Source organism: Danio aesculapii, chromosome 10 (genome assembly GCF_903798145.1).
Source record: "Danio aesculapii chromosome 10, fDanAes4.1, whole genome shotgun sequence".
Lineage (NCBI taxonomy): Eukaryota > Metazoa > Chordata > Actinopteri > Cypriniformes > Danionidae > Danio > Danio aesculapii.
This window is the reverse complement of record NC_079444.1, coordinates 33,693,894-33,712,256: the sequence shown is the minus strand read 5'-3', so window position 1 is coordinate 33,712,256 and position 18,363 is coordinate 33,693,894. Positions and strand designations below refer to the sequence as shown.

Below are 18,363 nucleotides of genomic sequence, written 5' to 3'. Positions count from 1 at the left end.
CTGCCTTTTTTCAGATATGCTCCTATCAAACAATAGCATGTTCTGATGATTTTGTCTCATATTGTTTATAAAAAGTTTTATTGATACATTGTTTAAACTCATTAAGACTGCAACTACAATGGCTGGGACTAAAGAGGCAATACAATAGGTGTTAAGTAAATTTATTATACTGTAAGAAAATACAAAACAAGTACTTTTGGCAGCTTAGATTCAGTAAGAGCTGTTTTTTTGACTAATATGAAGTTATGTGTATAGTATGGGCCTGTTTATAGCTGACAATAATGCTAATTACAGTTGTAAACTGGGTCTAAAATGTTTTTAGAGTGTTCACTTTTGACCACTTCCAACAGTAAAACACAATCGGTTTGAGCACTTTTATAGTGGTCAATGTGTGTTAACACTTTACTTAAAGGGGTGCTCATAAGACTTGTATCACACCTCATGACATACTGTAGTATTGACACATTTCATGAATATGAAATTATCAAGAGAACATAGGAAGAGTTCAGATGCAAAACCCTCTAAATCCATCAGACCTCTTTTTTTTGTAAATGAGCATTTTCTATCAGGCTCCTCTGATTAGGTTCAGAAGTTTCATTTTATATGTAACGATAAGGTTATTAGCTAGTAAATTTATTTATTTTTTTTCAAAAATGTCACTTTAGAAAATTCTTTGGTTTTTAACAAGGTAAATTGTCTTTCGCATCAAAACCAGCTAAATACACCAGTGCTTTTTTTGCAAAACCTCTAAATCCACCTATTGAGACAAGACAGTGTAATAAGATGAAAATCACTAAAGATGAATTATAAATTATTTTACCTTTTACCAAGCTTTTGCATCTGAACTCTTCATATAGTAACTTGTCATAAATCTGTCATAAACATGACTGTAATGAGGCCATTTTAATTGTATAATTCAAACGGTCATGAGTTACACTAATTACTTTATATTTCTCTGTTAACTCTGTTAACAAACGTTTCGGCTCAATGCCTTCCTCAGTGAGTGAAGCAATTGGATTGGATTGTTTTTAAATAATGAGTATTTAATTAATGATGTAATGTGATTTACTGTGGAATAAGAGGGTGGAGTGACAAAAAGTGTTTCATAATGTGAATGTAAAATATAATAATAATAATAATATAAAAATATAATAATAATTTTATAATTATATTATAATTATATTATATAATTATAATTTTATAATTATACAATATAAAAATAATAATATAAAAATATAAAGTAATTATTTAACCAGTGCAGATCATGACCTTTTGAATTATACTGTTAATAAGATTAACGCACCAAAATCTAAATACTGCAAGAGCACAGTGCATACTTCACTACTGAACTTGGTCGCCATTATAACTGTGTCATGAATATTCTTCCCAACACTTTTTTAAATGGAACAGAATTAGTTTGTCATTAAAATGCATCAGTAAACGTGTCAATACTCTCAAATAATTTTATAACAGTGTCATTGATAAATAATTACATTGAACGACATTTTAATGACAAATTTTATTTGTACCACTGTAGTCGAGGTCAAGAAATATATTAATGAAACTTCTCAAATTCATGACAGTTTTAATGGCTTTGTGAAATTCATGCTTATGACAGATTTATGACAAGTTATGGTGTCTTGGTAATGTCAAGTTGTCATAACAAAGACACAGACAAGTTATGGTGTATTTGGTTATGTCAAGTTGTCATAACATAGCAATGTTGCTTGATGACACTTAATGACAGTTGTCATAAGCATGTACAAAATCTCATTCATATTCAAGACCTGTCATGTCTTGATTACAAAGTTTTCATGACAGTCTTATGAACACAGTCTGAATGTGTTCAAACAGCCACAACAGTCCAATCTCTGCCTACTGACCTAATTCGGAAAAAGCCTTATGTTCTGATTCTAACACAAACCCACTGCGTTTGGGCATAGTTTTGTGGCTACCAGGGCAGAAGCGAAAGCCCCTGCTCTCTCTATTGTTTTCCATTGTCTTTTTTCACATTCATATGCAAATCGTGCAAGCTTATTTCACAGTACTGGACCTAAAGAACAGAAAAGGCTTATCCAGTACACACGCCAGCCCATACATACATCTCTACAGCAAAAAGTGAACAAAAAAAGAGATTAAAACAAAGTGTTTCCACTAGAGATCTAATCAACCAAACAAGCACCTTAATACCAGATATGAACAGGGCCAATAGTGCAATGACTTCTCATCTGACAAAAGATCAATGCAAATGTGATTTTTCAATTTATGACCCTTTTAGAGAGTTGCTATAACCATCTGGTTGATGGTTACCAGAAGCTGTTCAAGATCCAAAAAGGACATGAAATGCTCATTTGCTATATTCCAAGACTTCTGAAGGCCATCTGTATTTTTGGCACTAATAAAGCCAATACAACATCTTTAATGAATACAGACGTGCACCACAGTTAAAATTTAAGTTTGTTCTTTGCTAAAAGCTATCATATGGCTTCAAAGCAGAATTTTATTTTTTAGGAGCTGACAGTTCCCAATTGCAGACTTGTTTGTTCCATGAAAGAAATAACACTTTAACATTTTTGGAAAGACATGAGGGTCACTGAATAAAGGAGAGATTTTTTTTTCCTTTTTGACTGAAATAACCTTAACCAATTATTTTCAAGTGTTGTGTATTGTATATTTTAGAGTTTATCACAAAGACTGTAAAACTGATTAGTTGACTTTACTTAAAAAAAGAAAGTAAACTCATTGCCTTATTATTATTAAGTAAACAAACTATGTGCATAATTATAAAAGCTAAGTCAATGGGTTTACTCAATTTAAAGATGCAGTATTTGACACGCAGTGGTTGAACTAGGTATTGCATTTCTGGTTAAAAACACACACAAGCACAGTTTGCCAGATTGAGGACCAACAGCAGTGTGCCTGATGATCAAGCCTAAAGACTGATTTAAGGCTGATTTAAATTGTGTTCTAACTAAAAGCAACGGCACACGATAAAAGGAATATTTTCCATATTAAAAGAAGTTTTTGTCCTAACCAACTCCTGAAATGTATATTATAGAAACGGCTTCTATTTCTCACAGCTGAAAAACAGAAAACTACGACAATGACCACCTCAGGTACACCTCATGTATTCAGTGTTAAATGCTAATAATGCCAGTTTGAATGTCATTTTACATGACATTTATTGCCATACTACTGAAAGCAGCAGCAGATAGTTCACCTCAGATCTTGAAAATAAAATAAACCATTTGAAACTACTTTAGAACTGTGACTCAGTGCAAGCCAACACATATCAGTGATTGATCATGTACATTTAATAATATTAAAGAGGTTTAATATTTGAAAGGTTTAGATGCAAAAACCTCTAAAAGCCATTTAATATTTTCTTCAAAAATTTGCATTTTTCTCTGATCCCTGTGTGTAGGTTCAGTAATTTTACTTCTATAGTGACGAATAAGTTCTTTTCGTTGCCTTTCAAGTGAAATGACTGAACATTAACATAGGAGGCTGATTAAAAATGCTCATTTTAGGTGAACATTTCCAGTGGCATTTAGAGGTTTGCATCTGAACTCTTCATTTAATAATTAGATTATAAACTTTACCATTTTTATGGAGTGCAGTGAGTGCACTATTCTGTGCTTCTAAATGGCTGTATTTAAATTTATGTCATGTTTCGTCTGGTGCAAACAGCCAAATTGCTTGTCACTGCAAATCTCATCAGGTAGCGTGTTGTTAGGACACAGGCTTACAATGTAACCTGCTCACCTAATGTTTACGTTCGCTAACTAATAACCACCTCATATGAAACTCTGACTCTGGTTCTCATTTTGGAGGCTGTTACTGTCCATCAGAGGTCACATTCGTTCACGGACACATACTCTGAGAGCCTTCATGACTGAATGAATGAAATACGCTGTTTTCCACCAAGGCAACCTAGGGTGCTGAAATATAATTGGCTAAACTGGCAGTGGGTGTTTTTTATGTAAGTTGTCCCAACGAAACCTCAAGAATTGTGTTGTTTCAGCTCATTTTAAATAAGTCGCTTAAACAAGCTACAAAAATATTTTTGAGTGAATGGGTTTGCGCACTTCTTTAAAGTTAAGTAACTAATCCCTGTTCACAGTGTGGCATGCGTCCAATTCAACACATTTTAAAATGTGTGACTGACATTTGCATTACTCACAGTTTCTTCAGATATTTCAAACTCTTAAAAGTGTTTTTAGGAAGTTTGGAAATCCTGTTGCAGGACAGATCTCTGAAAATCAAAAAATAGAAACACATACAATCAATCAGACGAGTAAAATCCATGTGTATAAAAAGATTGTGATGTAAGTGCAGAACGTTTGAACAAAAGTTATTATTATCTCTCAAATCATACGATCATAAACCCTTTCAGATTATGTGCTGTGGTACTCACAGTTCAGCCAGTGATCCAAGAGAATGAAAGGTGTTTTCTGGAAGGATCTTGATATTATTGTCATGAAATGATCTGGAAAAAAAAACACAGAAATTTAATGTTACTTTCCAATGAGAGCAAAAAACCCCCCCACAAAAAAAATTGTATGAAAAACCTGAAAGAACAGCCACTGCCCAGTGAAACAGCCATAACGAAATCCACATTTTCCAACTTATTTTTTTCCGGCAAGGGCAAGCTGACCCTCTACTTGCGGAGATACCCATCTCTCGCTCAAAGTCTCATTTAAGATATGTCTAACACTTCTGCACATCTATTTCAAAACAGAATGTCTTAATAATAAACATAATAGAGCCTAGAGAAAATGTCTGGAAGGGGTATTGTTGCTGCTGTCAGAGACGTCAGTCTTTTTGCACAAGGCAACAATGACACTGACAAAATCTCTCCATCATTGCACTGTTCCTGGGAGATGGTCTGCTTTCAAGTCTTTCAGGACGAAAACAGGACCGCGGCTGCAAAGGAGTCAAATTCACAGGTGCTCTCTGACAAATTGGGATAGGATTCATCAAAAACTAGTCGCTTGTTGATAATTGGTGGAGATTAAACAGAGAGAAAGTGACAGTAGTTTAAACAGAATCCCAGATCAATAGCTTTTTCTTCAAGTGATATAATCAGTTGCGACAAACTCCATTAATTTTATGCGAATTGAGAAGGAAAACAGAAAGTCTGTCAAACCAATCTGTCAAAGCAGATTTTACTCTAAAAGGATTGGCAGATGGAAGCTGCGTGAGAAAACAGCCAACATTTTATCCTTGAATTGCAGTTGTCTTCAGACAAATGGTAGGCTTTAGTCCAAAATCACAAACGTCAACAGATTTGTGATTCTCAATCTGTACCAGGAACGTGGCGACTGTAAAGTCTGCTCTGTTAAAATGCAGAATGTCCAATCATTTACAATTAGAAAAACTATTTTCTAAACAAAACAATTTCTGTTAAAAACGAGCTAATTTTTTGAAACTCAACTTCAAATGTTTGGCGAAATCATTCATTCATTCATCTTCTTTTCGGCTTAGTCCCTTTATTAATCAGGGGTCTGATTAATGAACCGCCAACTTATCCAGCATATGTTTTACACAGCAGATGCCCTTCCAGCCACAACACTGGGAAACACCCATACACTCTTGCATTCACACGGATTACACATGACACTATGCCCAATTTAGCTTATTCAATTCACCTATACCACACGTCTTTGGACTGTGGGGGAAACTGGAGCACCTGTAGGCGAAATCAATAACCACAAAAACACAGATAGCTATTACAGTTATAATAATGCTCTTAATAAAAAAGTATGACACCATAATAAACATATGCTTGAATGCATATCATAGTCATTTATTCATTTTCCTTCAGCTTAGTTCCTTATTTATAATGGGTCACCACAGAAGAATGAACCGCCAACTATTCCATAATATGTTTTACGCAGTTGATGCCCTTCCAGCCACAACCCATCACTGGGAAACAGCCATTCACACCATTATTGGGAAACAGCCAACCCACGCGAACACGAGGAGAACATGCAAACTCCATACAGAAATGCCAAGTGGTCAAGGTGGAACTCGAACCAGTAACCCTCTTGCTGTGAGCCAAAAGAATTATTAGTTCTTTGTATTTTTATCTTAATATTAATTTATTATGCATGTACAGTTGAAGGCAAAATTTTTTATAATTTACGAATAAAAATATATATAAAAGTAGTTTTTTCAATATTATTAGCCCCTTTAAAATTTCTTTTTTTTTGATTTTCTACTGAACAATCCACCGCTGTCCAATGACTTGCCTAATTAACCTGACTTGGAACCTAATTTACCTACTGTAGTTAAGCCTTTAAGGGTGCTTTCACACTGGCACTTTTGGTCCACACCTGGGTTCGTTTGACGTCTAGCTACGTCTAGGAATGTTTAGCTAGTGTGAATGTGTCTTCTGAACTTGTGAACCATATCGAAGTCCGCCTGAAAGAGGTGGTCTGGGGGGTACGGTTTGTGCAAATTCTGGTATGGTTCACTTCTGATATGAATGCAATTGTCTCAAATAACAGAAGTGAACTACCAACTGTACAACAAACTTTAGTTTTATAACGTTCATTCGTGTCTGTATGTCTGTGTATCACCTAGCGGGTGATACAAGCGGGGCTAACTCAGTGCAAACAGTGATAATGTCTGCTTGTCTCCACCAAAAACGATTTCTGCAGAGATTGCGTGATGCTCTGAACATTTTTAATATTATTTTTGCAGCAGGTAGATACAAGAGGCTCTCTGTATTTTGATTTTGGTAACAAAACCAAAAGATTCAGTAAAAGTAGATCGACCGTGATATGCATACGTCTACATTTTGGTGCTTTGCTTTCGTGGCCGTCACCTAGCATCAGCTGTGCACAAAACAGCAGCTTGATGACACAAGCGTACTGGGGTTCAGAAGGAAAAAAACAGTGTGAGCACAAACTAGCCAAGGGGGGACAATCGTTCGGATCATACATTTGGACCAAGTGTGAAAGCATCCTTGTATACTAGTATCTTGTAAAATACTATGTTCTGTCATCATGACAAACACAAAAGAATTATTAGAAATGAGTTATTAAAACTATTATGTTTAAAATTGTAAAAAAAAAAAACTATGTTAAACAGCACTCAGAAAATATTTTTAAAATAATTAAAATTTCACAGAAGGTCTAATCATATTGCCTTCAACTGCAAATATAACAACTATATCATTGTGATTAAATAATAATCATTATGTTTTTATAATTATGATTTCTAAATAACAATTTCAACACAAGCCTGACTTTATTCTCCACAAAACCAACAAGTTTTTTTCTCACACACAATGCACTCACATCCTCATTACTAACCAAGAACAAGCATTTCCCTTAAGAGATAATAAAGTAAAGATTAAAAAAAAAGAAAAAATGCCTTGAGATCCAAGAGTGACATCATAAATTAAAACCAACATCTGCACTGCATTCAGATAAACAAACTATTAAATCAAACTCACTGCCACGTTGCCATTAAACATTGTGATAAACTGGGATCCATGTACGCAAAGCCATCATGTAAACTAAAAATAATCTGATTTTACAGTGTTTTACAGAATAAATAAATAAAATGAATAAAAAAAATAAAATAAAATAAAAACTTACAGCACTGTGAGCTCTGTGCACGTCATCAGAGTGGAATAATTCAGCAACTCAATGTGATTCTCCGCAAAGTCCCTGCGAGGAAGAGCAAGCCAAAAAAAACACAATAAAAAAGCAGTAAATTTAACAAATAAAAACACAAAATAAATCGAGGATACGAGTTTAAAGAAAACTGTGCCGATGACCGGGAAAACTCATCCCACAGCTGTGCCTGCAACAACAAATATAAATTTGATCAAGAGCCATAGGTGCATGACAACTACATGAATAATCAGCGAGCCTCGTGAAGCCCCATGCTGGATTCATTCATCCGACGAGAGGACGTGACTGACTTTTGATAGCGCTGCTGAACGTCTTTCTCTCAGAACTGTCAGGCTGGACTAGCAGATGGGAAATTGTCATTCAGCGGCGCGACTATCACAGCATGAGTGAATCTGCTTGAACAGGTAAAACGTCAAAAATCACACTGCCCCGGCGGATGGCCATTGTCCATTTCTTTCTGTGCTGACTATAATTACGGCGCACATTGCTCACGGAAAAGCTGAAAATGAGTCCAAAGTGCTCATTATAGAGGGAAAAATGCTTAGAAATGCTCAAATGACACATTTGGCACTGATTCAGGGAGTTTTTATTGTTAACTGAAGATGCATATTAACACAGTCAATGGAGTCAGACCTTTGACTAAACATCTTAATCTGACCCAGGGTGGATCTAGACAATTATTTTTGAAGTGGCAACACTGAGGAAAGCATCATTACATGAAAAGACATGCATTTTGTTAGGCACATATTATTGTTAAGCTACTAATCTACAAAGAATTAAATAACGGACGATTGGTTGGTTGGTTGGTTGGTTGGTTGGTTGGTTGGTTGGTTGGTTGGTTGGTTGGTTGGTTGGTTGGTTGGTTGGTTGGTTGGTTGGTTGGCTGGTTGGCTGGTTGGCTGATTGGCTGGTGGTTGGTTGGCTGGTAGTGGGTCGGTTGGAGGGATGCTTGGACGCTTGGTTGGACGCTTGGTTGGTTGGACGCTTGGTTGGTTGGTTGGTTGGTGGGATACTTGGACGCTTGGTTGGACGGTTGGTTGGTTAGCTGATTGGTTGGCTTGCTGGCTGGCTGGTGGTTGGTTGATTGGCTGGTGGTGGGTTGGTTGGAGGGATGCTTGGACGCTTGGTTGGTTGGTGGGATGCTTGGACGCTTGGTTGGACGATTGGTTGGTTGGAGGGTTGGCTGGTTGGAGGGTTGGCTGGTTGGATGGTTGGCTGGACGGTTGGTTGATTGGTTGGTTAGACAGTTGGTTAAATGGTTGGTTGGTTGGCTGGTTGGTTGGATGGTTGGTTAGTTGGTAAATTGGTTGGAAGGTTGTTTGGTTGGTTGGACGGTTGGTTGAACAGTAAGTTGGTTGGTAGGTTGAACGGTTGGTTGGAGTGTTGATTGCTTGGACAGTTGGGAAATTAGGTCTGCAAGTCAAAGTATATTTCTCTTAAACTAGTACAGTTCTACACAAACTTAGTGTAGGCGAGAATATGCTTATACCAAGAAGAATTTACAAAGCATGATAAACAAGGTTGGACACAAAAAGAGGTATTTTGAATTATGTTGGCAAGTGACAGCCATTGCCTTCCATAGTCTCTGCACAAGATAGCAATCTTCAAATCATCAAATGTTTTTTTTAAATATATATTTAGATTAAAAAACACATATTTATTTATAAAGCCATCATATCATCCTTGCATCAAAACTAGCTTATGCGCGGTGTTTCTGATGCAGCATCTATGGATAAGACATTGGATTTGACATTCTGCTCTCTTCAGGCTGCCATTACCAGTCTCACACAATTCTTTTGTGAAAACACTATTGTGGGATTTTTCTTTTGTTATTTGAGGAAAAAAATAACCTCATTCAAAGACTCAAATAGTTTACCCAAATATACTTCATTTGTCTTTCTTACTATGAAAGTCAATGGTTCCAGGTTTCCGAAATTCTTCAAATTATCTACTTTTGTGTTCTACAGAACGAAAAAAATAGTTCTGAACAAGTCAAGGGTGAGTAAATGATGACAGAAGGGTCATTTTTGGGGGAACTATCCTTTAAGTCAACAACGCATGAAATACACATATAAGCCACAAGTTGTAGAGAATCTAAAAGTTAAATCCTAACTTGGACATTGTGTAAATAAAAAGAGTTTTGTCTATTTTAACGTTAATCTAAAAACAGTCCTTTATCCAATCACAATTAAGTATGTTTTTTATAGGGTGGCACTTTCCATTCCGGTATCACCCCTGATCTGTACCTATAAACAGCCACGAAAAGAGCGGGTCTGACTGACATACAACAGTTTGTTTTGTTCACACAGGCAAATCCATTCAAACTCAGAACTCGACGTTTCATCCGGTGCCTCGTAAACATGACTCTTTCCACATGTTTCCAAGTTGACAGATAATAAACTCTGTGTGCCTGAAGTGGCTTCGTGAAGTGGCTTCAAACTGGCCAATCAGATTAAAGCTTGCCAGGAAAAGAAAATCAGTAAATTTCCAGTCTGTGGGTGTCCTGTCTGAAAATAATCAGCTTCTTTGGTAATTGTTGAGTATAGTCAGCATGGTTCAGTGGAGTAAAACAACTTATGACACGCTGCGTGAGCTATATTAAGTGCTTTAACTCGGACAGCTGTACATTTTTTGCTGATATGATTCATGTTGAGTAAGAGTTACATACTTCAAACATACTTCAAGAGTTGAAAGACTATCAAGTAAGCATTGCATATCCTGTTGGTTTGTTATTCTTGGAACAATCGGTTCAAATAAACCAAAGCGCATGTCTCTTTATGTAAAGGAAATGAGCTACAAACACAAGCAAAAAACATAAAAGAGAAATATATACCAGCAACTCCATTTGAATATTAGTCGTTTTTTTTTTTTGTCATTTTTATTAAGCTCTTTAGTGTATTTGTTTTTCATGAACAAAATAAATGTTTATATAAAATATTTATGCAAGGTTTAGGGAAAAAAAATTATTGAAAAAATAAATACTGTATATTTATTTATGTATTATATTTCAAATAGAAATAAAAATAAAAATAAAATACTACTAGTGACTAGTTTATGAATAAAATAAAAGTGAACTGAAAAAGTAAATACACAGTTGAATTATTATCCCCCTTTTAAATTTTTTTTTCTTTTTAAAATATTTGCCAAATGATGTTGAACAGAGCAAGGAAATTTTCACAGTATGTCTGATAATATTTTTTTCTTCTGGAGAAAGTCTTATTTGTTTTATTTTGGCTAGAATAAAAGCAGTTCTTAATTTTTTAAAAACCATTTTAAGGTCAAAATTATTAGCCCCTTTAAGTTAACGTTTTTTCAATAGTCTACAGAACAAACCTTCATTATACAATAACTTGCCTAATTACCCTATCCTGACTAGTTACCCTAATTAACCTAGTTAAGCCTATATATATACTTTAAGCTGTATAGAAGTGTCTTGAAAAATATCTAGTCAAATATTATTTACTGTCATGATGGCAAAGATAAAATAAATCAGTTATTAGAAATGAGTTATTAAAACTATTATGTTTAGAAATGTGTTGAAAAAAACTACTTCATCAAAAACTGGGGAAAAAAATAAGGGGGGGGGGGGATAATAATTCATAATTCACAGGGGCTAATAACTCTGACTTCAACTGTATATATATTTTTCTTAATATTAATAATAATAATAATTTTGAACATTAACATTTATTCATGTATTATATTTTGAATATTTAGAATACATTTATTGCTGACCAGATTAAATATAAATAAATAAATAAATACAATAAAACTAAATTAAATTAAATTAAAATGTTTATTATCAATACATGTATTGCTGTCCAGATAAAATAAAAAATATATAATAAAATCAAATCAAATAAAAACAAAATAAAATACAATAAAAAACTAGTGACAAGTTTATATATAAAAAATAAACTGAAAAAGTAAATATAAATATATATTTTTTCTTAATATAATTTTGAACACATTAACATTTATTCATGTGTTATATTTAGAATACTTAGAATCCGTAAAAAATAAAATAAAATGTTTATTATCTAAAAATTTGTTATCACTGGTCACTTAAATAAATACGTAAATAAATAAATAAAATGTTTATTATCTAAATGTTCACAAAATGTTATCCCTGGCTACTAGTGTCTAGTTCATGAATAAAATAAAATAAAATTTTTATTATATAAAATGTGAACAAAATGTTATAACTGGCTACTAATGACTAGTTTATAAAATAAACAAACACATAAAAAGATAATAAATAAATAAATAAATGGTCTGCCTGGTTACTTTATGGCTCAGTGGTTAGCATTGTCGCCTCACAGCAAGAAGGTCGCTGGTTTGAGTCTCTGCTGGGTCAGAAGGCAATCCTGTGTGGAGTTTGCTTGTTCTCCCCGTATTTACGTGGGTTTCCTCCGGGTGCTCCGGTTTCCTCCACAGTCCAAAGACAAGACATTTATTTATTTACTTATAAATTACTTTACTTATAAATAAAATAAAATAAAATAATATATATAAAATAAAAAATATATAGACAGGGTGTACTATGTGTCACAGACTCTCCTTGTTCCTTATTCTTGAGACAACCTTTTCAAACAAACCAAAGAACATGATGACTAGCATACTAATGAAGATGCGGGTATAAACACTCTCATGCAGACACTTACACAGCTAAAATAAGAACAAAACAAAACGTTCAACTTGTTTTGTTGAGAGTTTATGTTCACACACACATAAATCACTGGACCAAGCACTAAAGGCTGTAACATTGTTAAAATTTCATGCACAGACACTGGTAGTTTAGCTGGTGCGTCAAGAAAATACAGAGAATTACAATGATTTAATTTTAGCCTGGCTGACTGTACGTCCCGTGATGCCATAAGCAATTATAGAGCCAGGCCTTGTTTTTATTTGCTTTAATGAGTCTTTGACATCCTCCATGTGTACCAGAAATAAATTCACCCACTGCTGCAGGTGCCCACTAAGGTAAATGGATACCCAAAATCCACTTTCACCCATCCAACTATGATGTTATATCTAGCCTACCATCATAATACACAGCTGAAGTCAGAATTAATAGCCCTCATTTTCATTTTTTCCTAATTCAACTCTTTCCCAAATAATGTTTAACAGAGCAAGAAAATTTTCACAGTATTTCCTATATTTTTTCTTCTGGAGAAAGTTTGATTTGTTTTATTTCGGCTAGAATAAAAGCAGTTTTTATTTTCTATTAAAGCCATTTTAAGGTCAATATTATAAGCCGCTTAAGCAATATTTTTTTTCCGATAGTCTACAGAACAAACCACCGTAATACAGTGACTTCCCTAATTACTCTAACTTGTCTAATTAACCTAAGTTAAGCCTTTAAACTGCACTTTAAGCTAAATAATATGTGTTAAATGTGTATGCATTCATAACTTTCTAATCTTTTATGTATAAAAAGGCGCCATTTATAAATGAAATGAATTATTATTATTATTGTTTATTTCCCAAATGATGCATCGAACTATAGTAGTTCAGGTGTGAGTTGCATAATCATTTGGGAAACACACTGACAACAGGGATTTGAGGGCAAAAGGTTGTTAAACTTCACAAAATGCGAAGAGGCTTTTAGAAGATAGCAAAAACATTGAAAATGCCCATTTCAGCAGGCAGGGCAATGATGAAGAAATTCAGTCCACTTTAGTGTTATGACTCCATCCTGAAGAGGACCCCTATCTGTGTCTCTCAACACAATGTTAAGAGGATTGTTCAAGTGGCCAAAAAAATCCCCAAGAATCACAACTGGAGAATTGCAAAAGTTATTTTGGTCTTGTTGAAAATCTTCAACACAAAGTCACCTTCATCACTACAAAAAGGGTTTCAAAGAAGCATCCACTCTTTTTTTTTGTTATTATAAGAGCATAAGGTTACACTAGGGCCGGGCAGTATGATGGTATACATTGATTAACGTGAAATAGTCAACTGTGATAGATCTTTTTATTCCTTGTGTACTTAATCTGCATGCTGTGTGCGTAAGCATGAACAAGATGCTATTTAGAAACCTAATAGTAAGATCTGGGGGCGGTTTCATAAAAGTGGTTGAGAAAAGCAGGGATTAAAGACAAAAACCTGACTTCAATGAGCTGAACTAAACATCCATGCTTAAATTAGTTCCATAACAGCAATTTAATCGAACTAATCTGAGTTCAGTTTAAATAATCTAGATAAGCACATTAAGTTTAAAATAATAGCTACAAAGACCTGTGTACGCACAAGTGGTGGGATTTTTAAATTCCTCTGGAAATCGCTGCTTTCCCTTTGACACGTGTGTTTCCAGCACCCTGTGTAAAATATCGCTATATTAAAGTGAGGCTACTGCTCGGTCTGGTTCTATCTCTCGATTTTTTCACTTAGGGTTTTCAGCTTTAAAGTCATTGTTTAAGAAATGTAACCTACTTCTTTACATCAGTCAGTGCTTTCTTAATATTATTTTCTTCATTTAATTTTTGTAATTTTAATATATATATATATATTTTCTTTTTTTCCCCCAATTTTTGTTTAACGGAGAGTAGATTTTTTTCAACACATTTCTAAACATAATAGTTTTCCTAACTTATTTCTAATTACTGATTTATTTTATCTTTGCCATGATGACAGTAAATAATATTTGACTAGATATTTATCAAAACTGTTCTATTCTGCATAAAGTGACATTTAAAGGCTCAACTATGTTAATTAGGGTAACTAGTCAGGATAGGGTAATTAGGCAAGTTATTGTATAACAATGGTTTGTTCTGTAGACTATCGCAAAAAAAATTGCTTAAAGGGGCTAATAATTTTGACCCTAAAATGGGTTTTAAAAAGTTAAAAACTGCTTTTACTCTAGCTGAAATAAAACAAATAAGACTTTCTCCAGAAGAAAAAATATTATCAGACATACTGTGAAAATTTCCTTTCTCTGTTAAACATCATTTGGGAAATATTAAAAAAAAAAAAAAAAGAAATTTAGTTGAAATGTTGTAGTTTGTATTCGTTTTGTTTGCAATAACTTATTTGAATTGAAATGTATTATCGTTCTATTCTTAAAGATGTTTGGTGTGTATATATATATATATATATATATATATATATATATATATATATATATATATATATATATATATATATATATATATATATATATATATATATATATATATATATATATATATATATATATACACACACATTAAAATTGCATCAAATAATGGCAGGCGAATGTTAACATGTCTTTGATTAAGCTTGAACTTAGCCTGACTAAGCCTGAGAGTTAACCTGCCCTGGACATGGCTAGTTTCACAGCATAACTTGCCAGAGTAACGGAGTTTGAACTGTCATAAATTTGATTTATGAAACCAAATCTGCCATTAATAAACCTGACTCACCAAAATAAGCCTGACTTTATTTCTAAGCTTGGTTTATGGAACAGGCCCCTTGTCAGCAATCAGCAGGTAAAGATGTGATTTAGATCAGGGATTCTCAACCAGTTGTGGGCTGCGAGACAGCTTTAAATGAACTTAAATATTATACTATAAATATTTGATTTCATTATTAAATATGTCATGTTAAAATTATCAAAGCTATGGCATATCCCTTTTTTGTAATTGAATAGGCAAATTCGGACTTGGTGCAAAAACAGCCCTAACTGTTAAATGCATACATAACTGTGGCTTAAATTTCCAACCGCTGCATGTCAACTAGGACTCCATTCTCAGTTGTATAAATCAAACTGTCACGCAAATGTAAAAGTAAAAATGATTAGAGTTATGATAACTAGCTTGCACGTGCCTCACGTCTGCGACTCGTATATAGTATCAGAGTCGCACAAGTCTGTTGACTCACAAACTATGTGTGCTCTCTTTTTGTGAACACTTTAAAATATCCGCATAGTTGTCTAAATCAACAGGAGGATCTAGTGAGACGTGGTGGTGTTTCAGTAGTGAACATCTGTTCACTGTTCCTGTCAGGGAACACCAATAATGTCTACCTACAAATCCAACCGCCTTCAGATCGACGTGTTTCAACAGATTTAAGAGTGCTTTTACCGTGTTTTACATTTCTTTGTTTATTTTTAATGGATATGAATAGAATATCAATAGATGAATGGACGAGTCCCTGCACTGAACCTGTGGGCCAGCCTGATCAACCCTCTGGTGACCTACTCACACCTTCAATTCTCCACGATGGACGTCCAGCGTTCTCAAGCCTCTGGCGCCTAGACTGCAGTTCCACACAGGAAGTTTGGCTAGATGAAAAATGGCCGTGCCCAACAGAGCCTGGTTTCTCTCTAGGTTTTTTTTTTCCTCACTTCATCAGTTGGTGATGTTTTTTTCCTCGCCACTGGCTTGCTTTGTTTGGGATTTGTGAAGCTGCGTATCGATGGATTTGTTCCTCAAGGTTTGAACTCTCAGTAGTAATAATTAAACCACACTAAACTGAACTTCAACTCTTAAATCTGCACTAGAACTTCTCTGTTAAGCTGCTTTGACACAATCTACATTGTAAAAAGCGCTATATAAATAAACATGAATTGAATTGAATGAATAGTAGTCAGTCTAATTCAAAGCAGAAGAGGTTTTTTTGCCATCTCGTGTTGTCCTGTCAGGTTCATTTATTGAAAAAAAGACCCAAATACTTTACAGGTGTAAAGAATAACTGAAGTAAAGAATTCACAAGCTTTGCACCTGTCTGTGCGTTTTTTTTATTATTATTTAAAGAATAAAAATAAATAAATAATATATACAGTTGAAGTCAGAATTATTAGCCCCCTGAATTATTTGCCCGTTGTTTATTTTTTTCCCCAATTTCTGTTTAACAGAGAGAAGATTTTTTTTCTACACATTTCTAAACATAATAGTTTTAATAACTCATCTCTAATAACTGATTTATTTTATCTTTGCTATGATGACAGTAAATAATATTTTACAAGACATTTTCAAGACACTTCTATACAGCTTAAAGTGACATTTAAAGGTTTAACTAGGTTAATTAGGTTAACTAGGCAGGTTAGGGTAATTAGGCAAGTTATTGTATAACAAAGGTTTGTTCGGCAAACAGTCGAAAAAAAATTTGCTTAAAGGGGCTAATAATTTTGACCTTAAAATGGTTCATAAATAAGACTTCCTCCAGAAGAAGAAATATTATCAGACATACTGTGAAAATGTCCTTGCTCTGTTAAACATCATTTGGGAAATATTTAAAAAAGAAAAAAAAAAATTAAAAGGCTGACTTCAACTGGATATATATATATATATATATATATATATATATATATATATATATATATATATATATATATATATATATATATATATATATATATATATATATATATATATATATATATATATATATATATAATTTTTAATGTTTTTTATGAAATGATGCAGAAAAATAAGAGAATAATGGAAGGCAAAATAAATGTTTTGCTAATAAACAAAGCTTTAAAATAAGTATTTTCTTTAGACAATCAGTATGAGCCTTAAAAAAATTCTGAGAAGGAGGTGGGCCTCGAAGTAAAAAAGGTTGCAAATTCTTGATTTAGATTAACTGTTTTGTTTTACCGACTTGAAACTGCAAATGTGAGTACAGAATAACTCTGTGTACAATAATTTCCCTCAGTAAGTTAAATGGCTTCTTGTGGCTCTGCTGACTAATAGCCTCCCCCAGGTCCTAATGCCTACGCTTTAACTTCACTGATTCATATGGGGATGCTGTATACCAGAAAAATGAAAGTAAAATGCACAAATCAACATGAAATTATGCCATAAAATGCTTAGTTTTGTTTATTATATTGGTCTGAATATATAAAAAAGGATTGACTTATTGACTGTGACACCAATCATACAGAGCTTAATGAAAGATGCGGTCTTTTAAACCGTTTTCTTTACAATATTGCTCCTAATCAGCCTCCCGCTGGGTCCTAGTGCCTGCCCCATGAGAAATTTATTCAGGGGCTGCTGTGAACAGAATTTTGGTCATTCTGGGCACCTCTAGGTTAAACAATAAGCACACTGAATGTTCTCCAGTATTCTTTGCTCATATTTATGAGCGTCAGTTAGTGTCAATATTAGGCCACCATAATTTATTATATTTCAGGGTGTCCCTCAAAAAGCATAAATTCTGAAAGGACATCATTTAGAAGGGAATACCGTTTCACAGTTTTTTTTCCTGTTGTAATGTCACCATATTTTAAGAAGCACCCTATTATTCTTGATTTATAACTGCATGCAAAAGTAAATTTTCCACAAAGAGGGAAAAAAATGAGCTGTCAAAGTAAATTTATCTCAATCTTACATGTTTGTCATACACGTGAACTGCCAAAGTATCAAACCACAGTATTATAATTTGGTAAAAAATTAGACATTCATTAACAAATGAGCCATATTTCAAAATGATGGATGTGGGGTAAGCTGTGCCAGATGCTTTGGAGTAAGATGTGCCTCTGGCTCATCTGGGCAGAATTATTATAGGCATTTGAAGGAGACCTGGCATGGAGATATCCACCTCCACCTCACAGAAAAATGAATGAAATTTAACAGAAAAAATAGGTATGTGAACCTATGTGAACCTGAAGAAGCTACATCAGCTGAGAAATCTGAACAAGAGGAGGATCATTTCCATAAAACTTTGATTCCTGAAATTATAAAAATTAATTTTTGTAATCTCAAAAATAAAGTTTCACTAAAATTATATA

The 18,363-nt window shown here is 33.8% G+C and overlaps 1 protein-coding gene across 2 annotated transcripts in view; it reads right to left on the bottom strand.

The window, feature by feature from the left end:
- The window catches only part of rxfp2a (relaxin family peptide receptor 2a), a 110,304-nt gene that overhangs the window by 20,537 nt on the left and 71,404 nt on the right, over positions 1-18,363 (bottom strand). For both annotated transcript variants that reach the window (XM_056466823.1, XM_056466824.1), the window contains exons 10-12: positions 7,611-7,682; positions 4,418-4,489; positions 4,184-4,255 (exon numbers count right to left, since the gene is read on the bottom strand). In XM_056466823.1, coding sequence (XP_056322798.1) covers positions 4,184-4,255; positions 4,418-4,489; positions 7,611-7,682 — 216 coding nt within the window. The remainder of the gene's footprint in view (positions 1-4,183; positions 4,256-4,417; positions 4,490-7,610; positions 7,683-18,363) is intronic.